The following is a 15,877-nucleotide window of genomic DNA, read 5'->3' as shown; positions in this document are numbered from 1 at the left end:
TTCCTTCAACGGGTTCTAAGTCCTTTTTTTCCCAGCTTCCTAACTTTGTGCAGCACCTTGAAAGTCTAAGAGGGAGGCAACCAAAATGAAAACATCCTGGTCGGAAATGAAGGCTCTTAAAAGCACATCAGAGCATGGGTGTGAAGGGTGGAGAGAGTGCATGGGGACCTGAGTGTCAATAGAGTAGCTGGCAGCCTCTCTCCCTTGCAGTGCTGGGGTGCTGTGCCCTACCCCAAGCGGTAAAACACTGTCCCCCACCCCCATGTCCTTTTCCCATGGTCCAGGGGCAGCCCTAGTCCACCTCCATCCATTTCCCTACCCCCGGCATCCAGATCAGAGGGCCTTTGCCATGCTGTCTCATGTACAAGGAGGTCGGCCGCCTGTGCCAACAGCTCAATGATGCAAACTCTGCGGCAGTCACTAGTCATACTCAAATGATTTATGCCACAGCAAGCGAAGAAAGGAAAGGCTTGTGTGCCAACACCTCTGCGTGCCTCCCCTCTGCACCTGTGGCATCTCTGAAGCTCAAGGAGGAGGAAAGGACCGTCTGTCCAGACTCTTCCCTCCACCCTGCCCCACTAAAAGTACTCTCTGGAGGATGTTTCCTAGAGCTCTGTCTCACCTGGCTCGAGTTCTTGCAAGCAGATCCTGCAGGACACTGTCCCATTTCCTAACATTGCTTGCAGTTCAGAAATATTTCCTGAGAGCCATCCCCAGTTTTTGCTAAAAAACCTGGTGGCTCCTCCTTCCACCATGTTGTTCCACCTGATTCATCCCTCTGCTCAATTTCTGTTTGCCTTTTGCAAATTCCTGAGGGACTGCTGCCTCCTCTTTGATTTTTCCTTGCTACGTGGAGTTTCATCCCTTCCTTCTGGGCCTGAAGGACCTGTTGCTCTCTGAGCAGTGACGTTATTCATTGATATCAGCCCCGTGTGTGTGGTCTACTGACTTGGCCAGGCAGTTTTTTCCACGTGACGGTGATTGTGAGTGAACTGATGGCTGTCACCAAAGCAGAAGAAAGTAGCTAAGCTGCAAAATGAGCTGCGGAGCCAGGCGACAGTTGTGGTGAGGTGGAGAAAGAAACAGACCCATGTGCACTTAGTTCAGTCCTGTCTCCTCAGTACCCCTCCTGACGGAGAGGGTTTCTAGGAGAGTGGGAGGCCAACATCACTCAGTGGGTTGGGACATCTTCCAAGACGGCCACCATTGTGGGATTGCTGTGGAATCCATGTCTGCCTGGGAGCAAAACTTTCCCCTGCTCTGTCCCCTGCTGCCCCGAGCAGCCATGGAGGGGCCTTTGGCTGTGGTGGCAGCTCAGTAGCACCTCACAGCAGGGCCAACCACCCCTCCGGGCCTGACCACGGGAAGGATGGGAAGTGCTGTGGGGATGGCGTGGTGGGACAAAAATCCCATTCACCAGAAGGTGTTGGAATTTCTCCCCTGCTTGACCTGAATAAACCCCAGTAATTTCCTTCACCTGCCGCATTTGCTGTGTGCTGGATACAATCTCTGCCCGATATGGGGCTCAGCAGTTTGGGCTGGAGACGGTGGAAGCTGTACAAGCCGTCTGAGCACAGTCTGGTCCTCCCAGGTCACTAGCAGGGCGTAATTTATTTTTCCTTGACTTTACAGACACTGCAGAAGCGTACAGAAGAAGTAAAACTGAGGGGTTTAAGATGGATCTCACACTGCTGGTGTTCAAGAGAAAGTCGTGGGAGATGGAGACAGAAGCAGGAAAGGGAAAAGGAGGGATGGTGAGAGGGCAGGTGGAGGACAGGTGATAAATGTGTGGGGCTGGGTGGGGGCCATCCACAGGGGCAGAAAGCAGCAGTGAGAAGGCAGGGCGAAGTGAGGGGTTGGAAGCAGAGATCTGAAGGGAGGACAAAGGGGGCATGAGGGAGGTGGGAAGCAATCTGCTGGCAGAGCACCCATGTTTTGGCAGGAGCCTTCTCACCTTCTCCCCTGCCCAGCAGGGTCACGCTGCACCAGAGCTGGGCTGAGGATCACTTGGCTGCATTGGAGCCCAGCGCCATGGCAGCTTTCTCCAGCATTTTTCCGCATTGTCAGGCTGCCGTAGAAGCCCAGAGAAACATCATCCAAGCAAGGTCTTTGATCAGCCTAGTGCACATGGGAGGCATTTGCCACTGTGACTGCTTGAGCTAGGCCTGGAGACGTGGCTGACTTCACACAGCTCGGGTTTTGTCACGTAGTTGTGACATGAGGAGAGGGACCGAGCAGGGTACTGGGCTTCCCCAGTGTGCCAAGTCCCCGTGCCACAAGTAATCATAGCCACCTGAGGCCATCCTCTGCGGGGATGAGACAGCTTTGCCATGGCGACACAAACTCTGTGATGCCAGCTGGCTTGTGAGTGCAAGTAGGACAGATCCTGCTTTGTTTGCCAGCACCTGTGTAGACCCTGAGCATCAGTCCTGTGGCTTGGGAGCTTTTGGTGATGCTGCAGGACAAGCCCAGGAAGAAGCCCTAAGAAGGGGACAAAGACAAGTCACCTGAGAGACTGGGAGGGGGGAAAGGGACTGCTTTTACTGACCAGGCAATCCCGGCAGAAGGTAAAGAGACCAGCCTGAGTGAGGAAGGACCTCCACAGTGAGAGGCAAGGGAGAAATCTCCATCACACTTTCTGGCCACGTCCCAGGGACTTCACTTTCCTCCAGGAGAGGCCAGGATCATCAGGCCCACACCTTATCCCCACTGAGACAGTTTTCTGTTGGCAATGAAAGAGATGAGCTTGCTCATTCAGACCCATTAAACTGAGCTCAAGCTCCACACAGTTCCTGAGCGACCTCCTCTGTAATCGTGCAGCTAGGCCTGGGATGCCTCAGCCGCAAATCATTAGACCTGCCACTGTCTCAGCTCAATATTTACGGTAAACTTTACATGATTGCAACAGCCCTCTTTTTCTAAATTACATATGGCATTTAATTAGTGCTGTGTGTCTCCTGAGTGTGTAACATGAAGCAGATCTTCACCCATAATGCCCTAAGAGCAGATGAAAGAGGAAAAGCTTGGCAGAAAGTGTTTATTGAAAGCAGTGGTATTATGCGACACTCCAGACTTCTGCGATGAAACTGGGAAACAGTTACAGATTGTCATGGCAGCAGTAGGTTTCAGAGTGAACGCGCTTGCCCTCAAGGAGGCAGATGGTTCTCCTTCCATGGCAGTTCGCTTTCCCCTGCCCCACAGCCAGCATGTGCATGGAGATATCTCCCCTGGCAAAGCGCTACAGGCTGACTTTCCACGCAGAGGTTCAAGGACCGGGTGCCACAGCAGACTCTGTAAGCTGGAAATCTGCAGGGACCACACTGCTCGCTTTCCAGCTAATTAAAACAGCGAGAGAGCTAACATGGGGGAGCACCAGCTGGCAGACAGAAGCCATTTACCGCCAGCCCCCTGATCGTCAGGAGCTGATTGCCAACATGAGCCTGCGGCAAAAGTGAAGTTGTTGGAGGCTACCCAGCCCTGTCGGTATTATCCTGAGCCCCACAGGGGCTGCAGAAGCCACCGGTGTCCTCGCTTGTCCCCATGCACGGTGGGACCTTGGCAAGGCAGCTGGAGGGTGTGTCCAAAGCAAAGGGGTTTTGGCCCCATCCTTGCCCTTTGACGCTCTCGGCGCTGTAGCCGTTGTACAGTGAAGATGGGGGACATCATGCAGTGAGGGGTTTGCAGAGCTGTGGTGTGCGTGAGTAGAGCCATGAGCGACCCCCCCCCCCCCCCTTATTTCTCTTCTCTTCCCATCCCCTGCTTCTGCTTGCGTAAACCTTCCCTTATTGCTTTGTCCTGCCTGCTCTTAAAATTCCCAGGCGACGTGGTATTTCTAACCCTTGCTGAAGCTGTTGCATGCCTCGCTAGAGCTCAGCTCCAAGGACACCCCTTTCCCTGTGCGGAGGACAGCCAAAGAGCTGTGCTAGGAATTATTTTTCTTTTTCCATTCAAGTGTTTGATGTTGCTTTCTGCACCTTGAGCCTCCCTTGCCTCCCGTCCCTGTTTCTGATATCTCCGGCTCCCTTCCTCTGAAGTGGCTGCCGCTCTTCTGCAGCCGGTGCCTTTCGGCAATGTGCCCGGCATGCTCTGCCTACCTTCCCTGGGGATGGCTGGAGCTGCCCTTTGCATGCGATGCTGTGGCTGATGGCCAGCTCGCGTGGCCACAAGCGGCCTCCAGGTAACACGAATATCTGCATCGTTTCTGGGGCTGAGGCTCCACTTCACAATCCAAAGCATCAGAGGGAGAAAGGAATGGCGGTCGGGAACAGTGATGTGGCACAGCCAGACGGATGCTGCCTGTTCTTGCCCGCATGCGGCCAGGCTGTTGCTCACCCATCATCCTGTTGCTCCTGGTCCTGGCTTGCAAAGGAAGTGGGTCACGTCAGGACTGACTGCACCTTGGGGTGAAGCCTAAATAAAACAGGACAGGCAAGACAGGGAGAAAACCCGGGGGAGAAGGTCCATTTTGCGTGGAAACCATCTGCAAGCCCTGGCTCCCATCCCTAAGCTCTGCTTGGTGTTAAGCCCCAATTTTGGGGAGCACATGAGTGGAAAAGGCAGATGCTGAGCCTGGCTTGGAGAGGCTCTGGAGCCAGAAGGGAAATCTTGTCTGTTCAGTAACAGCGTACACACTCCGACTGGTTTCACAGCTTGAAGGTAGAGGTGAAGAAAAGGTGTCATGTCCTTGATTTAGAGCTGAAGTTAATTAAAGCTGAAGGAGCTTGATTGCTACTTTCCACACAGGCTCCCCTCCAGACTGATTAGCATTCTGCGGTCTCTGCTCCCAGCTTCTTGCCTTAATTAATGACTCCTTGCTTATATTTTTGTTTCTACATATCATCACTCGGGCTGACAAGCTCGGCTTTAACCCTGCAGAGGCCGGTTTGCCACACCAGCTGCACCAGGAAGATATAGATAGTCAAGATACGGAAGTCAGCCTCTTTTGTTAAAGTGCCTTATTTTCTTTGAGCTCTTAAAACATCTTCCTTGCTTTTTCAGAAGAAGAGAGGGGGGAAAAAATGGAATACTGGTTTTATATGAAAAAAAGTAGAGAATTAATCAATATTTACACAGATCTTGGATAAGGTTATGGCACAGACTAATAGCCCAACACAGCAACCCAAAAAGCAGAGTGTCAAAAAGAAGGGAAAAACCTGTTCGTATGCTTTCAACACCATCCCCTGGAGATCCCAAGTGTAAACAGTTTTATCTAGGAAAAGGCATTTTAACTTGGGCTGTGGTAATCAGGGTTGATTACAGCCACATTGCGCAGCCGTCGGGGAGGATGGCATGGGGCAGAGGGGTCAGCAGAGGCGAGGGCCGGTTGGGGCTTTGCGGCTAGTGGTCAGCACCAGCTCCCCTGCAAGCTGGGCATAGCCACCCTCTGCAGAGCAGCTCAGTCCTGCCAGTTGCGTGCCAGTTCTGGTGCCCGAGCATCTCCCCAGCATGTGTGCTATAAGGCTGGTGCTGCTGGGAGGTGTCAGACCCAGATACTGAGAAGTTCACGTGCCAATCTGGTAGCCCTGGTGGGGGTTCCCCTGCCTGCAGACACATGGGGCTGGGGGAGGCAGAAGACCAGGATAAGCTGCGACAAGGATGGCTCCCAATTTCCCCCGGGGGGGTGTGTGGTGTCAAGTGCTGCCCTTGTGCTCACGGGAACAGGACCTTGTACAGACACTCCACAAACAGCCAGGACAGCACTGCAAAGGCACCCGGTGGCAAGGCAGCCATGCCAGCCAGAGGGGTGACGGTGTGACAGGGGTGGCCAGGGCATGCAGCACTGTTAGCTACAGGGAATTCGGCTTATTTGCTTTCGGGTTTGGCTGCTGGTTCCTAACCCGTGGCCAGCATTAGCAGGGTGCCAGCTGATTATTTTTAATTCTTCCAACAACCACGTGCTCTCTTCCTCTCTCAGAGCTTTCAGAAAAGCCCACAGGAATGCTATTTTCCGTGTCTCCTTTATCAGCTTCCTAATCAAAACCGCTGGCTCTTCCACCCAGTCACCCTGTGGGCTCTGAGCTGCCCAGGTCTGCTGTCCCACACTGGCCAGGCACGGCACACAAGGAAGGCATCTTTCTGCAAGTACCTTTCCATGACAGGGGAGATCTGTCTTGCTCACGGAATGAGCAGAGGAAGCAGATGAAAGGATGGGAGGTTTGCCAGAGATGCTTCATGGGGCTGCTTTAGCAGCGCAGATAATTACAATGATGGATTTGGAATCTGCTAGAAAGGCAAAGGTGGAGGAAGTAATGGAGTTCAGATGTTTGCTCGATACCCTGGAGTTTAATTATTTCAGCTGCTGAAGAGTGGAACAGATTCTTGATGTTTGCACATACTGCAGTGCGCACTTCGCTTGCGTGGGTGAGTGGCCGCTTCAGAGAAGGGCCTTTTGCTTAATTCCATCCATGCAGCTTTGTTGGGAGGTTCTGTTCAGGGCTGTTGCTTCTGCTGTGGGGTCCGCGGTAAGACACAAGTAGGTTTTCAGTCTTCACTTGCTTGGATGAGCCCGATCCTCACCCTGACTGGTTTCGGTTGCGTCTGACAGCTGCAAAGCCGGGAGGTTGCTGCTGGGTTCAGTGGCGGGGGGTTCAGCGCATCACTGCAGAGCCATGCTCAGAACGAGGAGGGGAAATGGAGCGTGTTTGGAGGGCAGGCAGTGATGAGGGGGAAGCAGGTCCCTGGGTCAAGTCCTGGTTGACATCATGGCACCGAGGAGGGAGATGCACGACCGCTCAGGAAAGGGACCTGGGAGGTGTGTTTGATCGTGTAGCACAAGGAAAATGAGGAGGTTGGATTGAGTTTAACGGCAAAATAAACAACAGAGGGAAACCTGTGCTGTTGTTTCCATTCTCTGTTACTGCAGCAGATCCCTCTGGGACAGGCGGAAAGCTGCCACCAGCCTCACACCTATGGGCTGTGCAGGGAAACCTGTGGCCCAGGATGCAAGGGCAGGGGCTGCTGGGAGAGGCCAAAGACTCCAGGCCAGGAACAGCAGAAAAAGCAAACAGTGCAAGTGAACAGCTCTCGGCACAGCATGAAGCCACGCTCTCTTCTCCTGGAACCTTTTCTTTCCTTCTTTCCCTCTCCAGTACCTCTTTTGACATACAGCTGCTGATCATGGCAGTGTAGTCAAGGCTTTGGCATGACCAGCTGACACAGAGAAACCTAAAACTTTTCTCAGTCTAGTGCCAAACACGTGACATGGCTCTCAGCAGCCCAGTGCTTCAGCCCTGAGGCAGGAAAGCAGAACTGACTGCAGTGATTCCTACGAGATGCTTTTTTCTCCCCCTGAAAATCAGATCTCCTTTTCTCTTTCTTATCTGGTGTTATCACTAAAGAGACTTCCTATAAGCCTGCCTGTTTTATACGTCTCAACTCATCGTGTCAGTCTCCACGGGACTGCCAGTGCTGTCTCACCTCCCATGGAGATAGCAGTCCTGCAAAAGAAGCACGGCAAACACTCCTGGCAGGCTGCAGCACACCCACTTTTCCCCTCTGAGTGCAGAGTCAGGAGCAGTTATGAAAAACTCCAGCACCAGGCAAGACAAAGGCCTGAAGAGTTGTGGAGAACAACATCACGTGCTAAAAGCTTCACTCAAAGTCCCAGCTAGGTGTACTCCTGGTTTTGAGGGAAGCTTCCAAGCTGCGTCTAGTTTGTGGACAATATCAGCAACTAAGGTAACTGCAGCAATAAAGAGCGTTTCAGCCACCTGCTCTTCGGGCATCTTAATGGTCTCCTCAGCGACAAGGCTGTTGACTGCAGAAGCGTTGACAGCTGGGTGTACGTGGACACCAAGACTAGGCTGTGAAGAAACAAGATAAGTAAAGACTGGACATGAAGGTCACCCGCTCCTCACACAGGGACCACTCTGGAAATTTCCCTGTCCTGCCCAGATGTCTCCCCCCAGCCCCTCATGCCCTTGCCGTCTCTTCACAGCATCACCATTTTATCTGGCATGGGGCAAGGCACGAGTTCAGCTGCCTTCTCACCAGCTCCATACTTACACAGGCACGCAGATTGGGCAAGGCTGCTTTTCCTCTTTGCAAAACATCCCATCTTCCAGCTTGAAGCAATCCCGCTGAGATTCTCTTTCCTCTATTTGTACGGTTTCACAGCAACTAACTAGATTTAAAGTTTGGATTTCTGGGCTGTGGGAGTCAAGATCAGAGGGTGAGTCAGCAACCGTGTACTTCAATCTGCAAACAGACTGGTGTTTGAATTCAAACAACTTTGTGTTGTCGCTTTTAATTTCAGTACCAGGTCTGAGAGTAGCAGTTACCAAGTCCAGTGCTGTGCCAGGGGCCTGGAACATACGTAAAGAAAGAGGGATGAGCCGCTCTGAAAAAAAGAGAGAACTTGGCTGAGGAGTCTGAAAAGGCTGACAAGATTTTATTGAAGTTCAAAATACAAAAAGGTCAGATCGCCTCCCCAACCCCTCAGTGTCCTTCCCATCCAGCCTATTGTACCGAAGTATCGGTATTCACAGTGACAGCTCCAGCCGAAGAACCGCAAGACCGTTAGTCCCAGCCATGGCCTCCAGCACCCCATGGATGAACCCATCTAAAAGCCATGTGTATTTCTGGTATCTCAGCCTTGAACATGGAGGTCCACTTAGTCTTTTCCTGGACAGGAGGCCAGATATTAGAGAACATGCTGACCTGAAGGTCTCTGAAGAATGCTCCAAACTGTGGCTGGTGCATGGTTAAGCTGAATCCTAAGAATGGGCGCTTCCAAACCAGTGATTCCCAAGCTGTGGGATGGGTATCGCTACCAGGACACTGTGTCATTTAGGTGTGGGATACAGGCAGGAACTCAGATTGCTACTGGGCATGTTATTGTCTCCTTACTGCTATTTCCACCCCACCAACAAGATTTTATGGATCCCTGCTCCAAAACAAAGCTATCTCCATCTTCATTACTAACCACAGTGGTGCAGAAGCAAGAGATTAGCGAGGGCAATTCCCTGCATCCTTCATAGCTGTATCACTTCAGGCTCCCAGCAGAGTTCACAAGTCATTCGTCAGTTCCTCCTGCACTTAAGGTCCTGGAGCAGCACCTCTCCATGACAAGCAAGAAGCAGAGAATGGGTCAGCTCTGGGTTTGGTGCTACTGAGGCAGCTGTAAATCCATCTCCATCCCAGTCGAATAATACAGCTGAGTACACACCACCTCCTATTGCAACTGGACCTCTTGCCCGAGACCGTCAGTAATCAGAAACACAAAAGTCAGTTACGGTGGGTATTTCCTCAAGATGTAGATGTCTGCCTAAAACTGCGCTAGGATTAAGTCACCCCCCAAACCTTATTCTTGCATCAGGCAGCTCTGACCTGCTTGCCGTCTAACTGCGTATTCTTTACAAGTGTTTCACTGTAGCATTTAAGCACTAACTTGCAGCAGTGATTTAAAAACCAGGGCCACTGAAATCTGTTAGTCTAATGATTAAAAGCTTTGTATTTCATTTGTAACAAGACAGATTCCCTCTGCCCACAGGCTCTGGGGAAGGTTAGGATTAAGCCTCAGTGCGTATTTCTCAAGGCAGTATGTTTGCTCAGCTGCTAGCATGCAGAATTAAGCGTGTGTTCTTCTCGCAGCACAAAGCCTTCTGTTGTCCAAGGCATTCACTTTCTCCCCCATGCAATTGAGTACTATGGAAGTGGCAAAAGGTGCCTGTTCCAAGCGTTTCTGTGATGTTGGCCAGCTGCTGCGTGCACTAGTCAGGGCTGGTGACTGCACATGGCATCAGCCAGCACCTACATCGAGCTGAAGTGCTTAGGAGAAGGCAGAGTATCTCTGGAAGGGGTATCCTATTCAGCGCCAGCCCATCTGATAAAAACAAAAAAGAGCAGCTCTTTTTTTCCAAAAGTCTCAGCTGCAGCTCTCTGTTGTCTCTGTTGTCCAAAGCCTGCTGCCTCCCCACGAGGCAGCTGTGGCAGCACCCACAGGGACAGTCTGAGCACCACCGGAGAGTGGATCTGGGAGGAACAGCCGCTGGCAGAAATGTTTATTCAGCGATCTGGGAAGCAAGCTTCAGCTTCCTCTTTTTCTCTCTAAGGCTTCTCCTGTTGCATCAGGAAGATGATTTGGAAACCCATTACCTCGTCTCCATTTTCTGCATCTGCAGGCTGAGTGACGTGAAGCTGGCCAGGAGGTCTGTAACCTCATCCACCTGACAGAATACAGTTAGTTGTTAGGCAGAGGAATGCAGTTGTGCAGTTGCCCACCACCACAGACAGAAACTCCATGCAGCAGGGACCACCCCTGCACCAGGACTGCCAGTAATGCCCACGCTGAGCTTATACTAGGACAGTATCCCTTTGGTCCCACTGTTGTTTAGGAGGGCTCTTGTCCACACAATCAAACAAGTCCTAATCTAAGGCAATGGGAGCTTCTCCCCATTCCTCAGGAGGCTGATGCTTGGCCTCCACCTTGCGTGATTTAGCCAGTCCTTAAAATAGAAGTGTGTTGTTGCATTACCCAGAATTCAACAATGGTATCAGGGCTGTTTCCTCTAAGCCTGTTTCTAAGGGCCCATCTTTTGTAGAAAAAAAAAAGCAAATAGGCCCTGCAACCCTGTGTGGTTGTGTTCATCCTGGCCTTAAAATGCCTGTTCCCTCAGCCCACCTAATCTTCAGCTTTTCTGCTGAGCTGCCAGGCACAGTGATGCTTTCTGCATTTTGAATTCCAACCTAAAGGAGGACCTTGAGTCACCACGTAACTTGGCCACTTTACCCAATGTGAGCAAGAACACTTCCATAATGATGTCTTCAATGTCACCTTGCTCATGCAGTTGCATTCTCCTAAACACAGAAGTCACAACACAAGTAGGTGAGTCACAGTAGTTCAATGCTGCCTACCTCCTCCTTTGTGCTAGTCATCTGTAACCTAGAGCAGAGGTCATCCAGCTGTTCCTTTTGCTCATGCCTCCCCAGACGCTCCAGGTATTCCCGCAACATCTGGATAATCTGAAACCAACAGGCATAAGAGGCAAACATCAGACAGATGCACCAGGCTGGGATGTTTTTACAGGAAACATTAGCCTGCAGTTAAATTGCCAAGCACAGCCCTGACACTGCAGTATGCGGCAGAGTACATGACCCACAGAGAAGAACACATGCAAAGCAACCAGAGAGCACTAATGGCAGCATCGGAGCCCAGTGAATCACCAGAGGCGTTGATCAGCCACAGATTAGTCGTGATCCTTGTGCTTTGTTGAAGAACAGGGAAGAGAGAGAGGCCCAGCTGAAGAAGCACAAGGTCTAGCCCTGAAAGCACCAAGCTTTTCTTTATGGCTACTAGCTTCCCTCACTGTGAGAAGTAAGGATTTCCTGCTCCAGCAGGATGTGCTTGTGCACTGAGGATGAAAATTATCGTGGCTCCTATAGGGCTCCTGAAGCGGGGCTCACACCTCGTGCATTTGTGATGCAGCCCCCTGACTGCTTTCCTACCCCATGCCTCCACGTATTGGAGTAGGGAAGACTGTTCTAGGAATGCAAAGTCCCTGCTGGAATGTGTATGCCATGGCTACAGTCCCATGCTTCTCCTGCCGGAAGGCATGTGTCTTACATGGTGGTTGAAGAAAAGAGAGTGCTCCGTATAGCCTGAGAATTAAGACATTCAATGCATCCTTGGCCTACCAGAACCAAGAGAGGTCCTGCAAAAATTCAGAGTAGTGGTTGGGAAAAAAGAAGGTCTCTGAAAATAGAAGGAAAAAGTCAAACTCTCCCCAGAGCAGCTAAGAGCCTACAGACAGGTATTTAAATAAGGGGTGCAGGAGACTGCTAGGGGCTGCACCGCCTTACCAGATCATGGGACTGTTTCTTTTACCTGCTTCACTTCAAGGCGTACGGCCTCCAGGCTGTGGGAGAGTCCTTCCTGCAAGATGTTTAACTTTGATTTAGCCAGGTGCAGTGGGGTTCTGCCAGCTCGATCCAAGGCATCAACTCTGGCCCCTGCAAGATGCACCAGCAAAGACAAAAAGTGAGGTCTGTCTTCAAGGCTTGGTGTCCCTGGGAAGTATCAACAGGGGCAGGGCAGGAAAGGGACAGGCTGTAACTGTTATAGAGGAAACGTTACCTCCGCGCAGCAGTGTGGTGATGACAGGAACGTGGTTCGTGCAGGCAGCTGGGGAGGAAAAACACAGGACACACAACTCAGAGGTACTAGCAAACAACAAAGGAGTTCCTGCTCAAGTCTGGAGCTTGCCACTTCCCAAACAGCTCTCTGCCATGAGAAAAAGGAACAGCCCAACTGTTAAAGGTAACCTCATGCACCTCAAGATGTTCTCTCTGGAACAGATGTCATGCTCCTTGGGGGTGGCAGAGGAAGGGAAATGAACTTTCTCTACCTCTGACCCTGAAACCTTCATAAGGAGTGAAGCTAATGAAATGCAGAGTCCCTCCCAAGTCCTTAAAGCTGAGGATGCATACTGTGGTGCACAGGAAAGAGGAAGGTGGAGAGGGAAGAAACAGCAAGGCAGGGTTCACCTCACCTCTCTGTATGCAAAGCTCATCTGTGTGGCACTTACCCAAGTGTAAGGGGGTGTTTCCCAGCCCATCTCTCTGGTTTGGGTCAGCCCCGTGGTCCAGAAGCAGTTGCACTGGAAACAAGAAAACAGAGCCGAGTCAGTCCCTTCCCTTTGCCCCACAGGTCTACATGGCAGCCATCAGGCTGCCTTAGGGCTGCTTCTGTTCAGCTCATCAACTTCCTCCCTGAAACAGGGGACAGAGGTTTGTGCAGCAATGCAGAAGGACCCAGCACAAAGCCAGGCAGTGCCACTGCCCCAGGCTCCCTGAAGGGAAGCAATGGGACTAAGAACATCCTTCTGTACCAGTACAGCCCTAGAGCTGGGAGCCCCTCCTCCCCCTTCAGCAAGGGGACATGGCAAGCCCAGGAGCCAGAGTTCAGCTGGCAACTTTGCCACAAAACGCATGAAAACAGCAATCTCCATCACGCGCTGAACCAAAACAAAGACCATCCTTCAAAATCTCTGCCACAGAGAGGCTGAAGACAGAACTCCCCCTCCTCACTCACCAATGTGATCGTTGCCATTGCAGGAGGCAAAGTGCAGGGCTGTCCGGCCTTTGTCATCCGCAGCACAGGGGTCAGTTCCATCCTCCAAGAGTTGCTGCACTGACAGCGCCAAGCAGGAGAAGAAAGCAGATAAGTTGAAGGGGCACCTGATCAGAAAGCAGTCATGCTACCTGCTCTTCTGCGGTTAGATACGCATTCTGCCAGCTGTAAAGTCAACTGGACTTGAACCAGCTCCAGTGAGCATCCTGGCTCTGCAGAACCAGTCTAGGCAGCATACCCTTCACCCTCTGTTACAGCCTTCACCAGCTTCCATGTACTGCCATAAAAGATAAGCCAACAGCTGTAATGGCTAAGGCTAAGGATCCCCTAGGACAGTGAGCAGCAAATGCCTACAGAAGACTATATAAAGATGGCAAGGATGCAGGGCTCTCACAGCCTTTAGTCAGCTGCACCTCAGGCACTTCCCAAGCTAGAATTAGCATCCTGTGCTTATAAGCCCTCCATGGGCGTTCTCCATAGATTTGCATAGTCATTTTCTGCATCTGTCTAAACTTTTCACATCAACATGGACCCGTGTTGAGAAGTTTCACAGTATAACCACATGCAGTGAGAAAGGCCACCTCTTCACACCTGTTTTGAATATGCCCCCTTCCTAGATTCACCTGAAACTCCTAGTTTTTGCCATACTAATGATGGCTACTGATTGCAAAGCAGGCAGGTGAGTGCACCAACCTGCCAACAGCAGTACAAATGTACCCTCAGGAGATGATGTACTGAAGTGAGCTAGTGAACAGCCCAAGTAGCCATACCATCATCTACTCACACTTGTTCCCCACGCTCTTCCACCCAGCTACTTCTTCAATGCCACCACCGGCATTTCTTGTAACCTGAACTACCTCCTTTTCTCAGATAAGGAAGAAAAACCTGCTCACACAGAAAGACAGAGAAACTAGTATGACTCTCCAGTATTGGGTATAACAAAGGCAAACAGATCAGTAAAGGCTGAAAAGATTAGGGACATAAAAGTAGCATCTACAGCAACATAAGTAAGGGCGCCTGTATGGGCTGTCACTCCTATTGTTTTGAGATTATCCTGATATAAAAATCAGTGTGTAAAACAAAGCTCATTCTGAAGCTGTTAAAAATACCGACAGATTAGCTGTATTTTGAGATCTTTAATAGCACATCCTGCAACAGTCATGATTGACCAGTATTGAAGATAAGAAACTAGATAGCTTGGACCACTGAAAGTCACTGTTTGTTTCAACTTCCAGAGATCAAATTATAGTCACATATGAATTTCTTCCTGTACACCTGCTGCTTTAAGTGTGGTAGAGAAGTGAAAGGAAAACCTGAAAAGATGGAAGTGGCATTAATGGCAAACGTTTGATACTCTGGAATAAAGACAGAGAGACTGACAGTGCCATCAGTGAGAACCATTAATGGGGAATGCTTTACCTAGTCCTTCCCTGAAGTGAGTAGGAAATGACATAACCTCTCCCACCCAGTGCCACCACAGGAAACAGCAGACATTTTTACTTGTTGATGAAAAATAAATTCATCAGCAGACACTTCCTCCAGCTGCAGAGTACACAAAACACAGCAGGATTGTAAAAGGGGAACCTGTGTATCAAATACAGGTGTAAAACTCTAAGATGGATTGAAACCAAGACTTTTTATAAAGCCTGATTCTTTCATTCTTCCTCTTGACTTGGTGACTGAAGCCAAGCCTTTCTGTACTGACAACTCACAGATGAACTTTACCCATCAGTTCACTAAACAAAGTATATTGTGGAGCCGAAGGGTGAAGCACGCCAGACAACCCCCTCGCCCTGGTAATCTGGGAGTTTCTACAAGTCGAACTAGTTTCCAATTCTGTTCACAGAATGGCTCCATGAACATTTAGGCCACCACAGCTGAGAAGACAGTATAGTCTAAGGAGGGAGAAGGATAACGGGCAGATAATATACACCAATGTTGCTGCTGGACACTTCATATCAAATCCCACCTAATCTACACCATATGGAGGTAAAGAGAATCACATATAGGCCATCAGCCTTCTCTGAAGTCACTGTAAGAGGCCGAGTCCAGCACTGGTCCTGGTTCTGATCTACTGGGTCACACTGTCTCATCACACAGGGTATGGCTTAGGTAATCGTAACTTTTCCACCTTACCAAAACACTACTCTCTTGCTGCTTACAATTAGGCAAAAGTTACATACCAAAAAAGCTGGTTAAGTGCAGTGCTGATTAGCCTGAGGCAGCTGGAAAACTAACGCTATGAACCAGATGCAGTGAAAAAGTGAGTATTATAACCAGCCTCACCCTGCTCAGAGAATGAAACAAGGCTCCAAAAAAGCAATTTCTAGATTTGCAGCACCCAAAGCATCATGTCTGCAAGCTATCTGTGCCATCCCCATCCTCTCCTAAAATAAAGGTCCTTGACAAAACTGCCCTTCCAGGAAGAGGTTCCAAGTAGGCAGAAGTCTTACCTGTGTCCAAGTCGTTGCTATTGGCAGCTTCACGCAGCCTTTTCAGAGCTATGAAGAAAAGAAAGCAATCACTGGAAAGCACAGAGGAAAAAGGAGGGTTTCCCTACCGAAACATCTCATCCCAGCGCTCAGGCCCAAACCACGCTGGTGCTGGCTCAGCCCCGAGAAGGGGAAGCAGATCCAAGATGCCAGGTAAGAATCGCGCTCCTCGTCTCCTCCTGAGGCCGGCCACGGGCCCTCCCACTCCCGACGGACACCCTCCCCTGGCAGGAGCAAGTGTGCCTTCCCAAGCCGCCCACCGAACAGACCCGACCTCCTTCCAGAGGCCTCGCACACGGGGAAGCCGAAGCTTTAC

The 15,877-nt window shown here is 50.6% G+C and overlaps 2 protein-coding genes across 2 annotated transcripts in view; one reads left to right on the top strand and one right to left on the bottom strand.

The window, feature by feature from the left end:
• Window positions 1-10,091: 10,091 nt before the first annotated feature.
• On the bottom strand, window positions 10,092-15,642 carry ANKRD54 (ankyrin repeat domain 54). Its single transcript, XM_009881893.1, has 8 exons — window positions 15,630-15,642; window positions 15,523-15,570; window positions 13,031-13,129; window positions 12,525-12,596; window positions 12,074-12,121; window positions 11,825-11,949; window positions 10,855-10,962; window positions 10,092-10,166 (listed from the first exon to the last, which is right to left on the bottom strand). Exons 1-8 carry the CDS (start codon window positions 15,640-15,642, stop codon window positions 10,092-10,094), a joined length of 588 nt encoding a protein of 195 aa, XP_009880195.1.
• Window positions 15,643-15,707: 65 nt separating this feature from the next.
• Window positions 15,708-15,877, top strand: part of EIF3L (eukaryotic translation initiation factor 3, subunit L) — a 10,845-nt gene continuing 10,675 nt past the window's right edge. The window contains exon 1 of the mRNA XM_009881892.1: window positions 15,708-15,794. Coding sequence (XP_009880194.1) covers window positions 15,708-15,794 — 87 coding nt within the window. The remainder of the gene's footprint in view (window positions 15,795-15,877) is intronic.

This window comes from Charadrius vociferus, unplaced genomic scaffold (assembly GCF_000708025.1).
Source record: "Charadrius vociferus isolate BGI_N301 unplaced genomic scaffold, ASM70802v2 scaffold413, whole genome shotgun sequence".
In the NCBI taxonomy this organism is placed as follows: Eukaryota; Metazoa; Chordata; class Aves; order Charadriiformes; family Charadriidae; genus Charadrius; species Charadrius vociferus.
Note: the sequence above shows the minus strand (reverse complement) of the source record. Positions and strands in the feature narration are given on the sequence as shown.

Bases quoted from the DNA above. Each gene is read 5' to 3' on its own strand.
- ANKRD54 (XM_009881893.1), bottom strand. The intron at 12,122-12,524 runs GTAAGTGCCACA...TTTCCTCCCCAG, and splicing joins AAACACCCCCTTACACTTGG to CTGCCTGCACGAACCACGTT. The intron at 10,167-10,854 runs GTAGGCAGCATT...GTATTCTGTCAG, and splicing joins TGACTAGCACAAAGGAGGAG to GTGGATGAGGTTACAGACCT.